Source organism: Alternaria burnsii (genome assembly GCF_013036055.1).
Source record: "Alternaria burnsii strain CBS107.38 chromosome Unknown 705, whole genome shotgun sequence".
Classification (NCBI taxonomy): domain Eukaryota; kingdom Fungi; phylum Ascomycota; class Dothideomycetes; order Pleosporales; family Pleosporaceae; genus Alternaria; species Alternaria burnsii.
Window position 1 is genome coordinate 2,901,626 of NW_024066107.1, and position 17,975 is coordinate 2,919,600.

At 50.4% G+C, this 17,975-nt stretch overlaps 10 protein-coding genes across 10 annotated transcripts; 5 read left to right on the forward strand and 5 right to left on the reverse strand.

Annotated features, from left to right (window-relative positions):
* Nucleotides 1–509: 509 nt before the first annotated feature.
* On the forward strand, nucleotides 510–2,243 carry GT037_001022 (uncharacterized protein; the record flags this gene model as incomplete). The annotated part of the gene is made up of 1 exon (XM_038926069.1): nucleotides 510–2,243. One exon carries the CDS (start codon nucleotides 510–512, stop codon nucleotides 2,241–2,243), a length of 1,734 nt encoding a protein of 577 aa, XP_038791925.1.
* A 452-nt stretch (nucleotides 2,244–2,695) lies between these two features.
* Nucleotides 2,696–4,436, reverse strand: GT037_001023 (uncharacterized protein; the record flags this gene model as incomplete). The annotated part of the gene is made up of 4 exons (XM_038926070.1): nucleotides 2,696–3,630; nucleotides 3,684–3,888; nucleotides 3,941–4,207; nucleotides 4,257–4,436. 4 exons carry the CDS (start codon nucleotides 4,434–4,436, stop codon nucleotides 2,696–2,698), a joined length of 1,587 nt encoding a protein of 528 aa, XP_038791926.1.
* A 285-nt stretch (nucleotides 4,437–4,721) lies between these two features.
* Nucleotides 4,722–6,071, forward strand: GT037_001024 (pkinase-domain-containing protein; the record flags this gene model as incomplete). Its single annotated transcript, XM_038926071.1, has 1 exon — nucleotides 4,722–6,071. One exon carries the CDS (start codon nucleotides 4,722–4,724, stop codon nucleotides 6,069–6,071), a length of 1,350 nt encoding a protein of 449 aa, XP_038791927.1.
* Nucleotides 6,072–6,308: 237 nt separating this feature from the next.
* On the reverse strand, nucleotides 6,309–7,218 carry GT037_001025 (uncharacterized protein; the record flags this gene model as incomplete). The annotated part of the gene is made up of 4 exons (XM_038926072.1): nucleotides 6,309–6,425; nucleotides 6,500–6,867; nucleotides 6,917–7,044; nucleotides 7,112–7,218. 4 exons carry the CDS (start codon nucleotides 7,216–7,218, stop codon nucleotides 6,309–6,311), a joined length of 720 nt encoding a protein of 239 aa, XP_038791928.1.
* Nucleotides 7,219–8,354: 1,136 nt separating this feature from the next.
* Nucleotides 8,355–9,005, forward strand: GT037_001026 (profilin allergen; the record flags this gene model as incomplete). Its single annotated transcript, XM_038926073.1, has 5 exons — nucleotides 8,355–8,367; nucleotides 8,421–8,436; nucleotides 8,489–8,573; nucleotides 8,671–8,814; nucleotides 8,871–9,005. The coding sequence occupies 5 exons, from the start codon at nucleotides 8,355–8,357 to the stop codon at nucleotides 9,003–9,005; spliced, it is 393 nt and encodes a 130-aa protein (XP_038791929.1).
* Nucleotides 9,006–9,462: 457 nt separating this feature from the next.
* Nucleotides 9,463–11,472, reverse strand: GT037_001027 (uncharacterized protein; the record flags this gene model as incomplete). Its single annotated transcript, XM_038926074.1, has 2 exons — nucleotides 9,463–11,357; nucleotides 11,409–11,472. 2 exons carry the CDS (start codon nucleotides 11,470–11,472, stop codon nucleotides 9,463–9,465), a joined length of 1,959 nt encoding a protein of 652 aa, XP_038791930.1.
* A 565-nt stretch (nucleotides 11,473–12,037) lies between these two features.
* GT037_001028 (metallophosphoesterase domain-containing protein 2) lies at nucleotides 12,038–13,081 on the forward strand (the record flags this gene model as incomplete). Its single annotated transcript, XM_038926075.1, has 1 exon — nucleotides 12,038–13,081. The coding sequence occupies one exon, from the start codon at nucleotides 12,038–12,040 to the stop codon at nucleotides 13,079–13,081; it is 1,044 nt and encodes a 347-aa protein (XP_038791931.1).
* Nucleotides 13,082–13,359: 278 nt separating this feature from the next.
* GT037_001029 (40s ribosomal protein s14) lies at nucleotides 13,360–13,970 on the reverse strand (the record flags this gene model as incomplete). The annotated part of the gene is made up of 4 exons (XM_038926076.1): nucleotides 13,360–13,556; nucleotides 13,606–13,690; nucleotides 13,742–13,846; nucleotides 13,902–13,970. 4 exons carry the CDS (start codon nucleotides 13,968–13,970, stop codon nucleotides 13,360–13,362), a joined length of 456 nt encoding a protein of 151 aa, XP_038791932.1.
* Nucleotides 13,971–14,222: 252 nt separating this feature from the next.
* Nucleotides 14,223–16,021, forward strand: GT037_001030 (prephenate dehydrogenase; the record flags this gene model as incomplete). Its single annotated transcript, XM_038926077.1, has 5 exons — nucleotides 14,223–14,308; nucleotides 14,638–14,698; nucleotides 14,755–14,866; nucleotides 14,922–15,667; nucleotides 15,737–16,021. 5 exons carry the CDS (start codon nucleotides 14,223–14,225, stop codon nucleotides 16,019–16,021), a joined length of 1,290 nt encoding a protein of 429 aa, XP_038791933.1.
* Nucleotides 16,022–16,266: 245 nt separating this feature from the next.
* Nucleotides 16,267–17,625, reverse strand: GT037_001031 (metallo-hydrolase oxidoreductase; the record flags this gene model as incomplete). Its single annotated transcript, XM_038926078.1, has 3 exons — nucleotides 16,267–16,678; nucleotides 16,725–17,369; nucleotides 17,432–17,625. The coding sequence occupies 3 exons, from the start codon at nucleotides 17,623–17,625 to the stop codon at nucleotides 16,267–16,269; spliced, it is 1,251 nt and encodes a 416-aa protein (XP_038791934.1).
* Between the last annotated feature and the right edge of the window lie 350 nt (nucleotides 17,626–17,975).

The following is a 17,975-nucleotide window of genomic DNA, read 5'->3' on the forward strand; positions in this document are numbered from 1 at the left end:
TGTCATCATTCGCTCACGGACTGTACGATTTTGGGACGGCGTTTTCTGGACGGTTTGGACCGCATTGAATTTGAGTTGGTCAGCTACAATACTAGATTGTTTATTGCCTACAATCTAGTTCTATGCCGCACTTTTGAATATGTGGATGACTTACAACACAATGTTTCACTCCGTCAATCTTAGTTGATACACCAACTCTGTCTCAATAAGACTGTCTTTGACTACAGCACCCCGTGGACGCCGGCCATTGGCCATGGTGCGTATGGTTCTATTCAAATTTCCATCTAGTACGACTCGTACTCCTTAAGCTGTTCCATGATAAATATATATATTAACAGCTTTCACAGATTGTACTCGCACGTGTCAAATATATGTATTGATACCATTGATGAATCATGAGTTCACAATGTGTTTCTGCAATTGCTCCTTTTAGTATTCTTAATTCCCCCTATCTTCTTCCATACTCACCACAGCTCTATCACAGTAACCTTCACTACAACTTACCCACAATGCATCACAACCACAAAGACAAATCGCAACACTTTAAGATGCGTTCGTTTCTGCACAAGATGGAGACTCGTCGTCTCCACAACAGCGACATGAAAAGGCTTGTCCGGATCCTCAGAAAAGTGCCCGCTCCTACCGAAGACGATTATGAGCGCAAGCAGGTGCTCTACCGTGAACATACCAAGACAGCTATCCGACGTCTTCCCAGTCGGTTGCGCTCCTCGCAGCTCTCCTTTGGTTCTACAAGCCTGTGCTCGATACACAATGGTCTAAATCAAAACCTAATCAACGACATATGGAGCTGGATACGCCACGAATTCGACGGCGCTATTGGGAAGTTTCTCTATCCACTTATCATGTCTGATGGTGTTCTAACAGCCGACCAGAAGTATCAAGTCCGCCAGTTGGAACCAGTGTTACAAATGTGGCAACCCAATTTCAGTGTGGAAGCCTCCGCTCCACCGGATCATGAGCCAATTCATTGTGGATCCAGATGGCACTACCAGCAAAACAAATGCTCGGCCTGTATAATGGCGCGCATCGGCTCCAACGAAAACGTCCTTTTTGCGTTGTTCGCAGGAATGGTTGGCCGTTTCAACACTAAGGCATTTACCACAATGGACGCCCTCCGCAGCGTTGCTGGTTGGGATAGCATGAAGAGCAAACGTCTTAGATTTGTGCGTTATTGGGTCCGGAAAACAATTGGAGATACTGCATTGCTGAGAGCGGGCGGCCTAGGTCTGGAGCTTAAACGCCTTCGCGTCCAGTGGAAGCATGAGCAATACCGTCAGCCTCGTTTACCTTCTCGGAAAAGGATGCAGAAGACACGCGGTCTGGCTTTGAATCAAAAATCAAAGAATCAGATTGAGACTGTTCATGTGCGCCCTCCTAGTCGTTCTACAAGCAGTCCTATAAGCTTGCAACAACCCAACCAGAGAGCAACTCCGAAGCTGTTCGACCAAAAACTTGGTCCCAATCCCCGACCTCCAGATGCAAACAGCCTATCGCCATTAGAAGATCTGGGTTTCCGGCTTGAAATGCCCAGCACGCGTGAGCGGACATATACAATTCCTGGCGACCAGCAAGATGTTCACCCGGCTTTGAGAGAATGCCCTACGTCCGTATCTGTCCACTCGCCAATGAATGCTTCAGAACAGTTCCACGAATCGATAAGCCCAGATGGCTCATGTGGCACCTTGGAGCCTGATGACAGGATGAGCTTCGTTGCTCCTAGGCCGGCCCTGCTTCACCCACCCCTTGCACTCGATCGTAAACCTCTGCAGAGATTGAGATCTATGAACAACGATCTTCGTGCAGACTCCATGCACAACATTGCTCCTTCGATGATCTCGTGTGCCTCAACCAAACTGTACGCCCCGTCTGTTGCAACAACCCGTACAATCGCCTCTTACAACGGTGGCCCGTCTTCTCGTGCCAACTATGTGGATCCCCTCGATAACCCGATCTATAATTACATCGAAACACAAGAGGAGCGCGTGGAAAAGTATCGCAGGCTCCTAGCCACGTGTCCTGATTCTGACCCTTTCGCCGAGTACGAAGATGACGCTATGGTGCTTCCAAGACCACAGCGACAGTCCATGTACTCTGCTTTCAGAGACAACGCGTTTGATGACAGCCGTTTCGACAGAATTGACGAAGAGATTGCGGAAGATGAAACCGAGGATTGGGAAAAGACCGAACATGATGGAGACGACGAGCTGTTCTCAGAGGAATGAGGCATAGGGTTGGAATGAGGAATTTGATGCAAGTGTGCGCTCTAATGATGTAGATTGAGCAATAAATAGCATTGTTTTCATGCCTTGCTAATGTGTACTGCTGACCAAAGATACCCGAGACATTTGAGTGTGGTGAATACGAGATGTCAGTGTATCTTTTACATGCACCTATACCGTTACAACTCACGACTCATCCTAGTTTTTAGTAGCTCAAGTGGAATATACAGTGAAGGCATCAAGCACCATCTATGGCGGGAAAACACTGCGAGAAGTGAAGTATGGGGGTCATCAAGTGAGAGTTTACTTGACGGGATTTGCTCTGGTTTGAGAGACGTAACACGCAAAATAGTGTGGCTCAGGCTATAAGTTTCGCATCGCAAGTTGTCTTCAGTGCCAACCATGGCTGGTTTGGAAGATCAATGAAGCTGACCTTTGGGTCTCTATATTGTTATTCAGGCTGTGATGTCACCGCCAAACCCAATCGGGCGTCGGACTGGACCTTGTTTCTTGTACGGCACAATGGCCATGGCTTTGTAGGTTTTACCCATACCATCCGGCCCTCTGTCGACCAGTCGCTTCCAGCCTGTTTCAAGGCGTCTTCGTGTATCCTCATCCTTCGCTGCCTTGAGTAAGCGATCGGCGCGCTCTTTGATGCCCATTGTCGACAAAAAGAAGGACTGTTCAACGGGCCCATGGACCTCAACCCCAGGAGAGGCATCTAGAGCTGCATCTGCGAGAGCGAGGAAGTCTACATCAGCCGAAAGGTCGACCAGACCTGGTGACGCAAAAGGTGAGACAGCGGTATGTGAGCGAATGCCTCTAAGAGTGTTCGCTGGGATGGTATCCAAAGGGCCGTAGTCCAATATCAAGGCTGCACCAGACGGATGTGTCTTCACAAAGCTTTCCTCTTCGACAGCATTTTTCCCTGAATAGTTTTGAGACGCTGAGACGTTGCGAGACTTCGCATTGTCGCCACCTATCCGTACCGCAAAGTCAGATACGTAAGCAAAAGATTCAGGCGAAATCTCAATGATCGCGTTGGGTGTATCCTCCAGTTTCTTGTAACGATCAGACAGTTTCGGCAGATACAAAGAGTGTGGCGTTGGTGTCTTCGAAACAGTCAGTTCAAAGTCCAGTTTCTCATCTTCTTTATTTGACGACGAAGAGCTAGCTGCATTCAAGTTGGAATACGGCGAGGTTGGCGATACTACCAGCTCATGCCAGGTGTTCTTGGGTGTCGTTACTCCATGCTTTGGTTTTATGGGACCAGTGGGTGTGATGATGGTCGATGAGGCAGGCACTGAGGACTGCGCAATGTTTTGGAAGACATGGATCGGGAGTGCGTCGAAGAACTCGTGAGCGAGGATAAAAGGGGTTGCCGTATGCTCTACAAATGTTGTCAGCCCCATGTCAACCAGGTGAATCAAGTTCAGAACCCACCTTTTGGTACAAGCCGTATGTCTTCGCACCACTCAATCTTGCAGGCTGGCATATATTTGCATTGCGCAGTCAATCCAATGCTGCTCTTCTTCAGATCCTCGGTGCCGGAAAGCAACTTTGCTTGTTGTTTCTGCAAGTAAGGCGACGCTTCGACAAGATAAATGGCTTCAATGCTTCTAGTAAAGGCCTTGAAGCTCGATATAGTCTATCTCTGTGTCAGTGTTCTCTATGTTCTCTTCTCTTGCGGATGTATTTACCCTCAGAACATCGTCCATTAACGTTCCTCGACCTGGACCAACCTCAATAATCTGCACCTTTTCTTTCTTTCCTTGAGCCAGCCACTCCGCATACAGCCATATACCAATAAGCTCGCCAAATACTTGACTTATCTCTGGTGATGTCACAAAGTCGCCTTTTGTACCAAACTGATCCTGTCCGCTTGACGTCTGTCTCGTGTAATAACCGCCTTCGGGGTGAGTAAGGCATTGCCGCATATACGCCGCTACGGAAATTGGGCCCGTCGTCTGGAGTAAAAGTTAGCAATGCCTTTTTAAATCGATGATGGGCTCATACCGTGATAGCTTCAGCCAGCGTCTTCGCAAGCGGCGTCGACCACTGCCGCTCCAGGCCATTTGATGTAGAAGTAGAAGACCATCGAGAAGTGCATTTAGCTGTTCGGTTCGAAATTGCTCGTGGCCCTGAACCACCACACCTTATCGCCGTTCGTAGTAGATTCAGAGATTTGGTCCTCATGTCGATATGCGTCACCGAAGTTCCATGACGTCGGCGCGTTCGGAACTACAAAAAGTTTAGATCGGAACGCCAATATGAACGAAGCTATGACCATCACTTAAGGCTTTCCACGTGCTATCCGTCGATCCAACGCCTTCTGCATCAGAGTACACCAAGCAACTCTTTGTACAAACCGAACGAGGAAATTCGCCATCTGCATAAATCTTCGTCAATAAGCGGATAATTTAGAGCAGAATAGGCGAAAGTTTCATTGAGTACAAGAGAGAGAGAGAGACAGAAAGAGCCATGGCATCACGGTGGGCGAATGAGGAAGCAGACAAGGCCGAAGAAGCGCGTCGAAAGAAAGAAAAAGAAGAGAAGAAGCGCCTGAAACTCCAAAAACAGCAAGAGGCGGAGGCAGCAGCACAGGCAGCGCAAGAGGCAGAATCTAGACCCGCAAAGCGACGAAGATTATCAACAGGAAGCGATGATGAGGAAACCCCGAAGCTAAAAGAGGAGCAAGTTGAGAGGAAGCTCTTACAATTTGAAGGTGGACTATGGGGTCCGTGCCGACATATCTCTAACTTCGAGACCCTCAACCAGATCGAAGAAGGCTCATATGGCTGGGTATCAAGAGCGCGCGACATTACCACTGGCTCAGTAGTCGCCCATAAGAAAGTCAAAATGGACTACAATCAGGATGGCTTCCCAATCACCGCGTTACGAGAAATCTCGATCCTGCAACGCTGCAAACACACCAACATTGTCGATCTATTGGAGGTTTTATCCGGCGACGACCCACAAGAATGCGTCCTAGTCATGGGATTCTTCGAGCATGACCTCAAGACGCTACAAGAAGATATGAGTGAGCCTTTTATGGCGAGTGAAGTCAAGACGCTCCTACGGCAATTGGTTTCTGGGGTTAGGTTTCTGCACGACAACTTCATAATGCATCGGGATCTGAAAACATCAAACATTCTACTTAATAACCGCGGACAGCTCAAGCTCGCTGATTTTGGTATGGCGCGATATGTCCCACCTGCGAATGCGCCCCTTACACAGTTGGTCGTCACGCTATGGTATCGCGCCCCAGAACTCTTGTTAGGCACAAGAGATTACGGGACCGAAGTCGACATGTGGAGCGTAGGTTGTGTATTCGGCGAGTTACTTGCCAAAGAACCACTATTACAGGGCAAAAACGAGGTCGATGAGCTTTCCCTCATCTTCTCGCTCTGTGGCCTTCCTTCGGAAAAGACCTGGCCACAATTTTATCGCCTGCCAAACTCCAAATCATTGAAACTACCACGCGACCATCGTAATGCCCCAGGCTTCAACCGGGCAAAGTTCCCATTCCTAACAGCATCCGGTATCGAACTCTTGTCTTCACTGCTATCCTTGAACCCCGCCCATAGGCCCACAGCACAAGATGTCTTGGAACATCCTTACTTCAAAGAGCAACCGAAACCGAAACCGACCGAAATGTTTCCGACATTTCCAAGTAAGGCAGGACAGGAGAGGAGGAGGAAGAAGAGTCCTAATGCGCCGAAGAGAGGAGAGGCGCCAGGGGGGATGCAGGGCAACCTGGACTTTAGCAGCATCTTCAAAGGGCGAGAGGAGGAAGAGAAGGGAGCTGGGTTTCAGCTCAAGATGACTTGATGGATCAAGAGACGAAGCGAAGTGTATACACGTGGGGGGCATTTTCGATATGGGGAGCATGAACTCAGTCCAATTAGGGAAATGGGCCTTCGATTTTTGATTGCCGGTAGCCTGGCTAAAAGAGTATTCTCCTACGTGAACATGCAGATATCGCCAGGCCTTCCCCAAAGATAGCAGCCAAAGGTTCGCGTCTCTCATCTGCGGTCCCGACTCCGACTACGGTCGCTTCCATACGAGCTATAACTGGGACTTCTCCTTCCTCCGCCTCCACGGCCTCCTCTCCTTGGCAGACTGTCCCGCCTGCCGTAGCCTCCTCCCCCGCTTCGTCTTGGTGGTGTTCTGGATGGAGACCGACTGTAAGAGGACCGCGACATGCTTCGCCGTGGTGATCGACTGCGAGATCGTGTGTACGACCGGGGTCGTCCTACATAACCCCCTCGTCCACCACGGCCGCCTCCACCTCTTCCTCTGCCCCAGTGTCCTCGATCAGGCGACATTCGGCGCGGTGGGGAGCGGTAACGCGATGGTCCGTCCATAGGTGGTGGTCTGTATGCGCCAGGCGGCCCTCCACCTCTGAGCGCTCTTCCACCGCGTCCGTAACCACCATCGTAGTCGTCGCGCGGTGGTGGGCCCCTACGCGCCGGCGGAGGCGTCTGTGAGAAGCGACGTCGAGGAAGGACAATCGAAACTTGAATTTTCGCTCCGTCTAATTGTGCGTCGTGCATCTTCGCGATCGCACGTTCGGCGTCGTCGATCTCTTCGTAGAGGATATAGGCTATTCCGCGATTGATGTTGACTATATGGCAATCAGTCCTGCGTTTGTGAAGAGGCCGGGTAAGACATACAAGTCGGATTCATGGGCATCCTGAGTTCTTTGATAGTACCGTACTTGCCAAATATTTCGCGCACATGATCCTCTTTGACATTCCTGGTCAAGGCTTCTACTACGATCTGCTGGAGGATGAGCAAGGTGCTGGTGGAGGAAGGCTGAACCAGAAGCAAGCTACGAAAGTTGCACTTGATAACATAAACTTGCTTACCTTTGCGCTTCTAGGTGCTGGCGACCCATCTCTTGGTGTTGGACTACGGGTATAGCTCCTTCCTCTTGAACGCGACCTGCTGTCCGGTGTGTAGCTTCTTCGTCCATTGCGCCTTGGTGACGGTGATCTAGGCGACCGCGATCGACTGACTGAACGGGAACGTATGAGCGACCGCGGTGTTACTGAGCGTCGCGATGATACTGAATGCGCCGAACGGGGACGAGTGAGTGATCTCGTACGCGACCTGTCGCGAGAAGGGCTGCGCGTGCGTGAGCGTGCGGGAGATGGAGAACGAGACGGCATGCTTTGGGTAGTGGCGCAGTTATAACCGTGTTTTATATTTGCTCTATGCTCGTCAACGTGCATTCATTAGTTGGATTTGGTGTTGTTCTATCAAGGACGCCAAACGCGACGTAACTTTCGGGTAGTGAGCTGTAAGCTTCTGGAAACTTGTCTTGGCGTTAGCACGTGACGAACAGAAGAAGTCCATGAACGGCGGCGCAACAACAGCAGAAATAGTCAGCACAATGGACATGTGACGACGCTTTTGGAAAGAAAAGAGCTGAACTTGGAGAGTGAATCAAAGCGCAATGTAAAGACCTGGATGTTGCATAGCTCTCAGCTACTATCGTGTCAAACCCCCCGCGGAGCTCGATGTTACGTAGCTGCAATGTCATGTGAAGATTGTCTTCAAACAGGTCAAAGGCAGCCTACGCATTAGATGTGTGAAGGACTCTGACTTTTCGTTCGACGTCTGCCGCTGTTGGACTGTTGGACCGATTGCTAGATTGCTAGATTGCCAGCACTTTGACCCGCTATCCGTTGTCGACCCCAGAGAGCGGCGGATACTAGGCGGGTATCGCGGTGGACATAGCTAAATGCGGCGCGCTCACTTCCCTTGCATCTAGGCATCAAGAGCAGTATCGACCCCCACGCTGTAAGCAGTTGCATGATGGCGCAAAAAAAAAAACGCGTGATGAGTTGTTAGATTGGGAGCTCAGAGGTTTGCATGTTGAAATTGGAGGAGTGAATAGCGTCTGTGAGATTTGATCGCGAGAGGCGGGGTCAAAACAGCCCCACTATCAAATCGCAACTTTAGCCCAACAACGCAGCCTTGAACACCCTCACCGCATTTACCCTCTTGCTCTGCTTAGTCAAAAGTACCTGCATCACTTCGTCGCACCCCTCCTCACTTTCTCATCACTACAAGCTTCCACAGCACGCACATCAACCCCTCGCAAACATGTCCTGGCAAGGTAAGCAGCTCGAGACGCCAACTTGGAAAGGTGGTGGCTAACATTGAACGTAGAATACGTTGACACCAGGTACGCTTTGCCTCGCAACGAGTAGCCGTCCATATCTAACGCTCTTATCTAGCCTCGTCGGCACCGGCAACATCGACAAGGCCCTCATCTGCGACGTCGAGGGCGCAACTGCCTGGGCCGCATCCGCCGACTTCTCGGTACGTCGTCCGTTTGACACGCGCCAGATGCTGCAAGCATCCCATATGCGAGGCTCTGGCAGCGCATACACGATGCATTGATGCTGACCGAGTACAGCTGTCCGCTGAGGAGAGGGCTGCCATCGCCAGGTCTTTCGGCGACAAGTCAGAGCCCAAGAAGGTCATCTCGGAGGGTGTCAAGGTCAATGGCGTAAAATACATGACCATCGAGGCAAGCGATGACTCGCTCAAGGCAAAGAAGGTAACATACCAGACACAGTTCACAACATAGCATACAGATACTGACAACAACTTCAGGGCAAAGAGGGCGTTGTCGCCTTCAAGACCACCCAAGCCGTCATCATCGCCCACCACCCCGACACCATTCAGACCCCCAACGCCTTCAACTCAGTAGTTGAGCTCGGCGAGTACCTGAAGAAGCACGGAATGTAAAGCGCCTTCGATTCGAGACTGTCTGTACTTTAGGGATATTTGCATAACCAGTTGAGGAGCGATGGATGGCATCATGGGTGACTGCTCATGGATATAGATATGATTGACGATGGACGAAATAGCGATATTGGAGGATCCTCTTCGATACAATGACAAACTCAACCCCTAAGGCCTGACCCTTTCTACTGCACTCTCAGACTGATACTGTGATTCAGCCCGCCAATGAGGTTCATCTAGTATTAAGCTTCAAGTTGCCATCGCCGATGGGATGCATGGGCTGTAGCGTTCCGCATTCACATATGTCATTGCAATAATGAATTAGGTTCGACAAAACTCACGAACCTTAGATAATCATCATGGTAAGGACAGCCATGGTTAAGTTGGCGGCTGCAGTATGGAAAAGGAAGGACTGTATCAAGGTATAAGCCGACATCCGACCCAAGAACGAAACGAAAATCTATAGTCCCTTCATGCTCCCCAATTTCTTCACGACCTTCTCCCCAAATGCTCTCTGTAACTGTGCAGCGACAACTTCCCTCTTCTCGTCTGCATTTTCATCGAGGTCAAACGCCACAGGACCTTGAAGACAAGCCGTAATCACACCTTCTACTGTATTGCCTAGGTGACTTTTCACACCACGAAGATGTTGTGGTTCCTTCTCCAACAATCTCTTCTTAACACCCCAGGTATCTTTAGGTCGGGCGTTCTCGAGGTCAATAGAGACAATCTGGTCGATGGGCCTCCAGTAAGCAATCTCCAACAAGACAATACCGAGCGAGTAAAGATCAAAGGATTTCTTGTAAGACTCTCGACCGCCGGCGTCCTCACGATTTCCTTTGTGTTGTACAGATGGATGGCGGTAGATGTCTGCGGCAGGATTGTCAAGAGGGCGTTCAGTCATATCGTCGCTAGTAGCTGGGCGAGAGTAGTCAAAGCCACTGATGAGAGGATCCGCATAATTGATTTCGCCTTCCATGACCCGGCCGTTGTGAACTTTACCCCCCTTCTTAGGAAACAGTAAAATGTTGGCGGATCGCAAACCCTTATGTAGCCAATCAACTGCATGTAGACGTTCGACTGTCTCAACAAGCAGGCGCATGAGCGTGATGCGATCCGTCAATGAAGGAATGTCGTTTTCAGGGGTAGTAATGAGCGCATGTAAAGATGTAGGCTCCGTATCCATCGGAACAGATGCAGGTTTCTCAAAAACCAAACCAAAACGTCCTTCGTCTTCGTCGATGAAATAGCCGCGGCAGAAGGGTGCTCTGAATCTGACTGTCCTGTTGTGCTTACTGAGCAAAGCAGCTAGTTTCTTGACACGAGCATGGATTTTGGCATCAACTCCACCATCTTGCTGCATAGGACCGGACGTGTCAGGAGTTTTCCATTCGATCCATACAGGCATTTTTTTGTAGTATGCTTCCGTACGTACACCCTCATCAATTTCCTGAGGGAATTGGGTGCCCTGCCTAGGTCGTACGTCTGCATACTGGAGCTTAGTATCGCGGATGTCGTTCGGGAGATCTGGCATATTAATCTCCCGTGCATAGCTTGAAGTGAGATCTCCGCGAGAGTCTTCAATAGCAAGGTGAATGAAGTTTTGCTGGGCCAGAGCGGCCAGAGGCTGATGTGCAGCACCGCGAGCTATGACGGCGCCACTATCAATTAGTCCATCGTAATCGGCGTTGTCCATCTCTAGCAATGAGTGTGATCTTTGGAAGCTGATCTGTTCTAACTGCTGAGATTGGTAGATTTGAACCATGTGCGACATAGTCCTGTTCAGCAGGACTATCTGGTCATTGGTACGTGTCTGCATGTCAAGGAGAAGGTCAACCTGAGCCTTGTCCAGCGCTTCGTGCATCTTGTCATTGAAGTTGGCCAGTTTCGCAATAAGCTTTTCCATCTTTTGTTGGTCGAAAGTCGCCCATCTTAGTCTCTTGGGCACATCCTTGAATTGTTGCACAAACCTGAGAGACATCTTGACCAGCTCTTCGGTGGGCGGAAACCGGACGGGCTTTACAGGCCCTTCGCTGGAGCCATTGGTATCATTCTCAATCAACCGGTCCGAATTTTGCAGCACGAACTCTTCAGCTGCTTCCTCCAGGAGAGGATCAGTGAGCCTCTCATATCTGTTGTCTAGTCGGCCGAATGAGAAGAGAAGCTTTTGCTGCTGCTCCATGATGTTGATGATTAGGCCTTTCGACATGTGGTTCAAAACTAACTTGTCATCTCGATAGTCAAGCTGTACAAGCTTTGCCCAGTTGAGTAGTCGATGTTCCTCGACTTTGAAGTTAAGCAGAAGAGCTTGACAGTCTTCACGGGCACGACAAGCATCAGCGATTAGTTCGTAACCTAACGAGATCTGTCAGATATCATTTGAGTGCAACAAATAGATGTATTGACCTTGGATGCATCCTGCGAACACCTGGAAGAAGAAGGATACACCTCCAATCGCTAGCTCAGCCATTGTTTTGGCCTGATAGACAGGTGGTTTCTGTGTAAAAAGACCCTCGAACACGACACCTGGGTGATCTCAGTAGGGAAGAATAGAAAGCGGCAAAATAAATACAGAATGTGCGTAGTAGTTCAAGAGTGAGTAGGAAGAAGGCTGATACTTCAATTATATCGCTAGGGCTACATGAGCAAATAGTGCGTTGCCATGCAGGCGCGCGCAGCCTGATTTGTGACCAACACTGCCTCCATGGTCTCGAGCTGAAGGCCGTCTGTAAATCCTAGGCTAATCAAACAGTCTGGGCTAGTGGAGTCCGGTCAAGGTAGAATCGCGATGGCGTTCTGCTACGCATGAGAAATGCTGCAATCGTGGCTGAGCGGTGTTCTGTTGAGTTCGTCTGGTGCCACGAGAGACAGGCCTGACGTCGATGTAGGGGAGTCGGGTGTGCCTCGAAGGAAGCCGCGGTCCGCACAGCCACGCTAGCAAGCCAATGGATATGGACCCTGGTCGGATGAGCGCGTCGCATGCTGTCACCCATCTGCTCACCACTGACAGACAACGGGCCTCTCGCTCTCTGGCAATGCTTCTCGCGTATCTCAATCCTTGGTATCGCCCCGAATCAGATTTTGAACCTACGCCCTTCGTCGCGCTTTTATTCCGGGCCCCCGTAAAGCTACTCCTCTACCATTCGTATCACCTTCTCGCGTACCTGCGCTCAACCCCAAAACCCTTACAGCAACCACCTGTTCGGGTCGTCTGCATTTCCGATACGCATAACCACATACCGGATGATGTACCAGAAGGCGATCTGCTCATCCATGCCGGGGATATGACAAATGGTGGAAGCGTGGCGGAGATACAGAAACAAATAGACTGGCTGAGTTCACTGCCGCATAGAGAGATTGTCGTCGTCAGTGGAAACCACGACACGTTTCTGGACCCAAGGACCCGACCTTCGCTATCTGAGGAGCAGAGAACTGGGAAGCTGAACTGGAAGAGGGTGCACTACTTGCAACACCGGCGGTTGAGCCTCACGATCAGGGTCGAGCCTAGGGACGGTGATCGGACAGATGCATCGACACCCCTACTCGCAGCGGAACAAAACCAGAGGCGGGTACGGATCTATGGCGCACCACAAATTCCAGCATGCGGACCAATGGACATTCATGCTTTCCAGTATGAACGAGGTCGAGACGCCTGGTCAGAAACTGTGCCTGAGGATATCGACATCCTGATCACACACACCCCGCCGAGATTTCATCTGGACTTATCATTACCGACAGGAATTGGCTGTGAATACCTTTTTGCTGAGGTCAAACGAGTAAAACCTACACTGCATGTCTTCGGCCATGTGCACTGGGGAGCTGGGCGAACTGTAGTATACTGGGATAAAGCCCATGATGCCTATGTGCGAGGGCTCTCGATAAAGTCAAAGTGGACGCGAGGCCTACTCAACCCGAAGCTGTGGTGGAACATTGTTAGAGTCGCATACCGTGGTATAAGAGAGCTTCTATGGGATCGCGTGTGGGGTGGACAGAGTCCCAACACAATCATGGTCAATGCAGCCCAAACAATTGGAAATACAGGGAAGTTGGGCAATCCCATCCAGGTCGTCGACATTTAACACGATCCGTCACAGTATACCCAAAGCAGTCGTAATCGTAATGTATAAACCTCTTGAGCAACACAGCAGTAAGCACTTCATTGTCGGGAAACCTTTTCGAACTAAAAAGGATTCTGTTGATTTCGCTCGACTATCTCGCAGGAGAAGCCAAGTTCAACAAGGAGACCAGGCGATTCGCCGTTCCCCGCGACTTTATTTGATTGTGGTCATTAAACCATAAATCGTGCATACCATGCCATGCCATATCCCACCACTGAGCAAAAAACTTGCGCACATGCTCAGAGACGACGACCACGGCGACCACCCTTCCTTCTGGTGGAGTCGGATGGGGTGGGGGTAACGTCCTCGATACGTCCAATGCGCATGCCAGCGCGGGCAAGAGCGCGGAGAGCGGACTGGGCACCGGGGCCGGGGGTCTTGGTGCCGTTACCACCGGTGGCTCGGATCTTGACGTGGAGAGCGGTGATACCGAGTTCTGGCCATGTTAGCTTCTGGTCCAGCTTGTCGATTCCAGGTCGTCTTACCCTTGCAGCGGGCAGCAACATCCTGGGCTGCCAACATGGCGGCGTAGGGAGAGCTCTCATCACGGTCGGCCTTGACCTTCATGCCCTTTTGTACTGGTTAGTGCACGTCGTATGCAGTCCTGATGTCTGCACTTACACCAGTGACACGGGAAATGGTTTCGCGGCCAGAAAGATCGGTGATGTGGACGAAGGTGTCGTTGAAGGAAGCGAAGATACGGGCAACACCGAAGACAAGCTCACCCTGCGCGGCTGTCAGTTCATCGTCTCTCGTCTTCCAATGCTGGTTGTTCACAAACCTCGCGGACCTGGGGTCCGAGTTGGATGTTCTCCTGGGGAGCGCGGGCGACCTTCTGCTTGGGAGGCATGTTGGCGGATTTGAGGGATTCTTGACGTGACTGGCGGTTCGTAACGCTGGCGGCGATCGTGAGGTCGAACTTTTGGTGGGTGATGAATTTCGCTTGTGTCGGAGGAACTAAACGCCGTGCTTAGCGTGCCAAGCCCGACTACTTAACTTTTCTTTGGCAGCCGCAAGCGATCTTTAGGTTCTCCATCGCTTCGCAATGGGCTGACATCCTCCACCTCACTCACGCACAGGAGCGTGCGACACGACAACAACCATGGAAGACCGCAAGAGCGTCGGTATCATAGGCATGGGCGACATGGGCAAGATGTACGCCCGTCGCCTGAGCACAGCTGGATGGAAGTGAGTGCATTCGCGCGACCGATAGCTCGAAGCTCCAGAGCCTTCTGCAAATGGTAAGCCCTTCACACTCTTCCACACACCCTTTCCCCCGTTATGATGACCGTGAGTGCATTTGGCTCGAGTACGGCGCATGTCCACACTGCTGCCGTCTTGGTTTGCAGTAATTGGGCATGTTGCTGTCCATGATGTGAATTCTCGCTACCTTATTTTATACACCTCTGAACTACAAACAACTACATCGCATTGTTCATTACTATGGCGCGAACTTTGCTAACCAGTTGCCTCACAGATCGACTCTCATCGAACACGCTGACATGCTGTCTCTGAAGGGTTCACGCCTGCGATTTGCCGGACAAGTTCGATACATTAGTAGAAGAGTTTCGGGACTTTGTAGGATAGCACTTTTATATATTGTAATGAATGAACGCATACTGAGACTGCGCCAGTCCAAAGTTGAGATCATGCAAAGTGGTCATCTCGTGTCTCGCTGCAGCGACTTCATCATCTACAGCGTCGAAGCGAAGAACATCGATGCCGTCGTCAAGACTTTCGGTCCCTGTACGCCGTCTCCTGATATTGATACATGCTGCCACTAACTCATTCCCGCATTCAGCTACTAAGGTTGGCGCCATAGTTGGTGGTCAGACCTCATGCAAAGCTCCAGAGATGGATGCCTTTGACAAACATCTTCCTAAGGACGTTAGCATCGTGTCGGTGCACTCTCTCCATGGGCCCGGTATAGATCCCAAGGGGCAGCCGTTGGTCCTGATCAAATACAGGGCTTCAGACGCCGACTTCGCATTCGTAGAAAACGTCATGTCTTGCCTTGGGTCGAAGCATGTCTATCTCTCTGCCGAGCAGCATGATCGCATCACGGCGGATACGCAAGCTGTTACCCATGCCGCCTTCCTCAGCATGGGTGGTGCATGGTTCGCGAACAACCAGTTTCCATGGGACAGTTCACGCTATGTCGGCGGTATCGAGAACGTCAAGATGAACATCACCCTCCGCATCTACTCCAACAAATGGCATGTTTATGCAGGTCTTGCAATTCTCAATCCAGATGCGAAAAAGCAGATTAAACAGTATGCCGAGTCGGTGACCGAACTATTCAAGCTTATGCTCGCTGGGCAACGGGACGAACTGCGTGAACGTGTTCATACTGCACGCAAGGCCGTCTTTGGTGACAATGAGGATGGCAAGAAGCTGCTTTTGCGAGACGATTTGCTTGACCGATTCGCCTTAGGCACGATCCCAGAGAAGAAGCTCAAGAACAACCATCTCAGTCTACTCGCCATGGTAGACTGCTGGTGGAAGCTAGGCATAGTACCTTATGACCACATGATCTGCTCGACACCTGTAAGTCTATGATCCTCCTTCATTGCCGCTTAATTCGTTCTGCAACTTTGATTACTAACACATATGTAGCCATCGCGTATGTGGCTCGGCATTACAGAGTACCTCTTCTGCAACCCCACGCTACTCGAAGAGGCCATCGACACGGCTATCGATGACAACACTTTCCGCGCCGATGACTTGGAGTTTACCTTCGCCGCCAGAGACTGGAGCTCGCGTGTCAGTCTGGGTAATTTCGATGGCTATCGGGAGAAGTTTGAGGAGATCCAAAAATACTTTGAGCCGAGGTTCCCAGAGGCGACCAAGTTGGGAAATGAGATGATCAAGGTCATCTTGCAGAAGACCCAGGATACTTGAAATCATGAGTACAGGCCTAGAACATGCATATAACATGTGGTAAATGAATGGATGATAAGCATTACGACAGTCGTGCACACCGATTGGCAAGTGACGATTTGAGTTGCAGAAATGACGAATTTATGAAGTGAGAGCCCTGAGGCTTCCACTTTACATGTTGGTCTCTCCTACCTAACAGTAACTCCTTGCACTTGGAATTACGTTCTTGGGTATCATGAGTGCGACAGTATCAAGCTCTTTCGTTTTTACCTCTTTGCTTCATCTCCAGAATCAAACTCAGTGCTTTCACCAATATCGCAAATTCCGAAGCCTTCTTTGCCCCCCTTTATACCCTTCCATTCACAAGCCTCCTGCAATTTCTTCGGTGGTGCCATGACCTCTTCTTCGGTCAACACCCACGTACCCCAATGCATTCCCAACGCCCTCTTACATTTAGTGTCCGCAAATATATTGACAGCATCTTTGGGACTAGCATGTACATTACTGAACATCCAGCGAGGTTCATATGCGCCAATGGGAATTAGACCAAGGTCGAAGGGGCCGCGATGCTGACCGATTTGAGAAAAGGCCGGGCATGTGGGTAGATGAGAGTAGGCAGCAGAGTAGTCATCTTCGGTGGCGGGAATGCTGGAAGGCACTGTGCGGTAGCCTGTGTCGCTGCGGAGATGTTATTATAAGCAGGCAAGGATTGAAGCAGACATACCCAGCAAAGTAAACTTTCGCACCACCAGATTCCACACTCCAACTCGCCCAGAGCGTCTTGGCCTTGTCAAACGGTGTCCTTGCACTGATATGCTGGCAAGGCAGCGCACCAATCGTTGCCTTTATGTCACCATTTCCCCCCATGTCGTGGGAACCCACAGAAACAGAACCTGCCTTATTGCCCTTTTGCGACAACTCCTCCAATGTAACATCCCTGCTCTCCCACCAATCCAACTCTGTAACTTTTGTAATTCCGCTCTTCTCAAACCACTTCTTGTTGCCCAATGGTGCGAAGAAATGTGCCTCAGGGAACTTCTTTTGTAGGCGCTGAATTGTCGGGTAGCTGAGATGGTCATAGTGGTTGTGGCTTATGACTACTGCGTCGACGATTGGCAGATCTTCAATCTCGCAGGGAGGAGGCGTGAAGCGTTTTAGGTTCTTCATAGTGATGGGCGCGCAACAATCTTCGAAGACAGGATCAAAAAGGACGCGGAAGCCGCTTGGGAACTCGATGTAATAGCATGCGTGACCAAGCCATGTTGCACGTAATTTCGGCGTTTTTCGTGAGGGAAGAAATTCCGGTGTGCGGACTGGTACTGTTGGAGGCGATGTGTCTGGGCTATTGGCTTGACCTGTAATTTTGCGCCTACGATGGTGTTAGCCTTGCAATTGTAGTACTTATACGATGAAACCGAAGACTGGACTTACCATATCATACCCTTGACCAGCAGCTCCCAAGGACTTATTTCAACATAGCTGTCCCACGGATTCGTAAACCCTTTCCCGCCTTTTAAATGATGCTTCTTTTCATCCGCTTCCTCAGGCTTAGCAGCAATCTGGGCTGGATTGCTTACCACAGCATAGAGACCTATACCAATGCTCGCACCACCTATTGAGCTCATTGTGATAGTAGTACCAAAGTGCGGTGTTTGCCAGAAGCTCTGGTATTTCCCAAGTTTCCGGTACCTTCGCGATTCACTGAACAATCGGCGTATGACACGAGACGAGAGCGACAGGCGCGACATTAGATATGTATATTCGCCTGACTCAGTTCAAGCGGCCAAACACAGGATGTCTCCAAGCAGCGCGAGTTTATTATCATACGCGTCCACCGCCAGTTGCGACAGCCACAATACCTTTCGGGTAAAAGTTGCGCCAGACGGAGATAACCACTATTAACGTGGATGCCATGATGCATCATCTGGTAATGGCGCATGCTCGCTAATGGCTAGCCCACAAGGCAACATCGGAC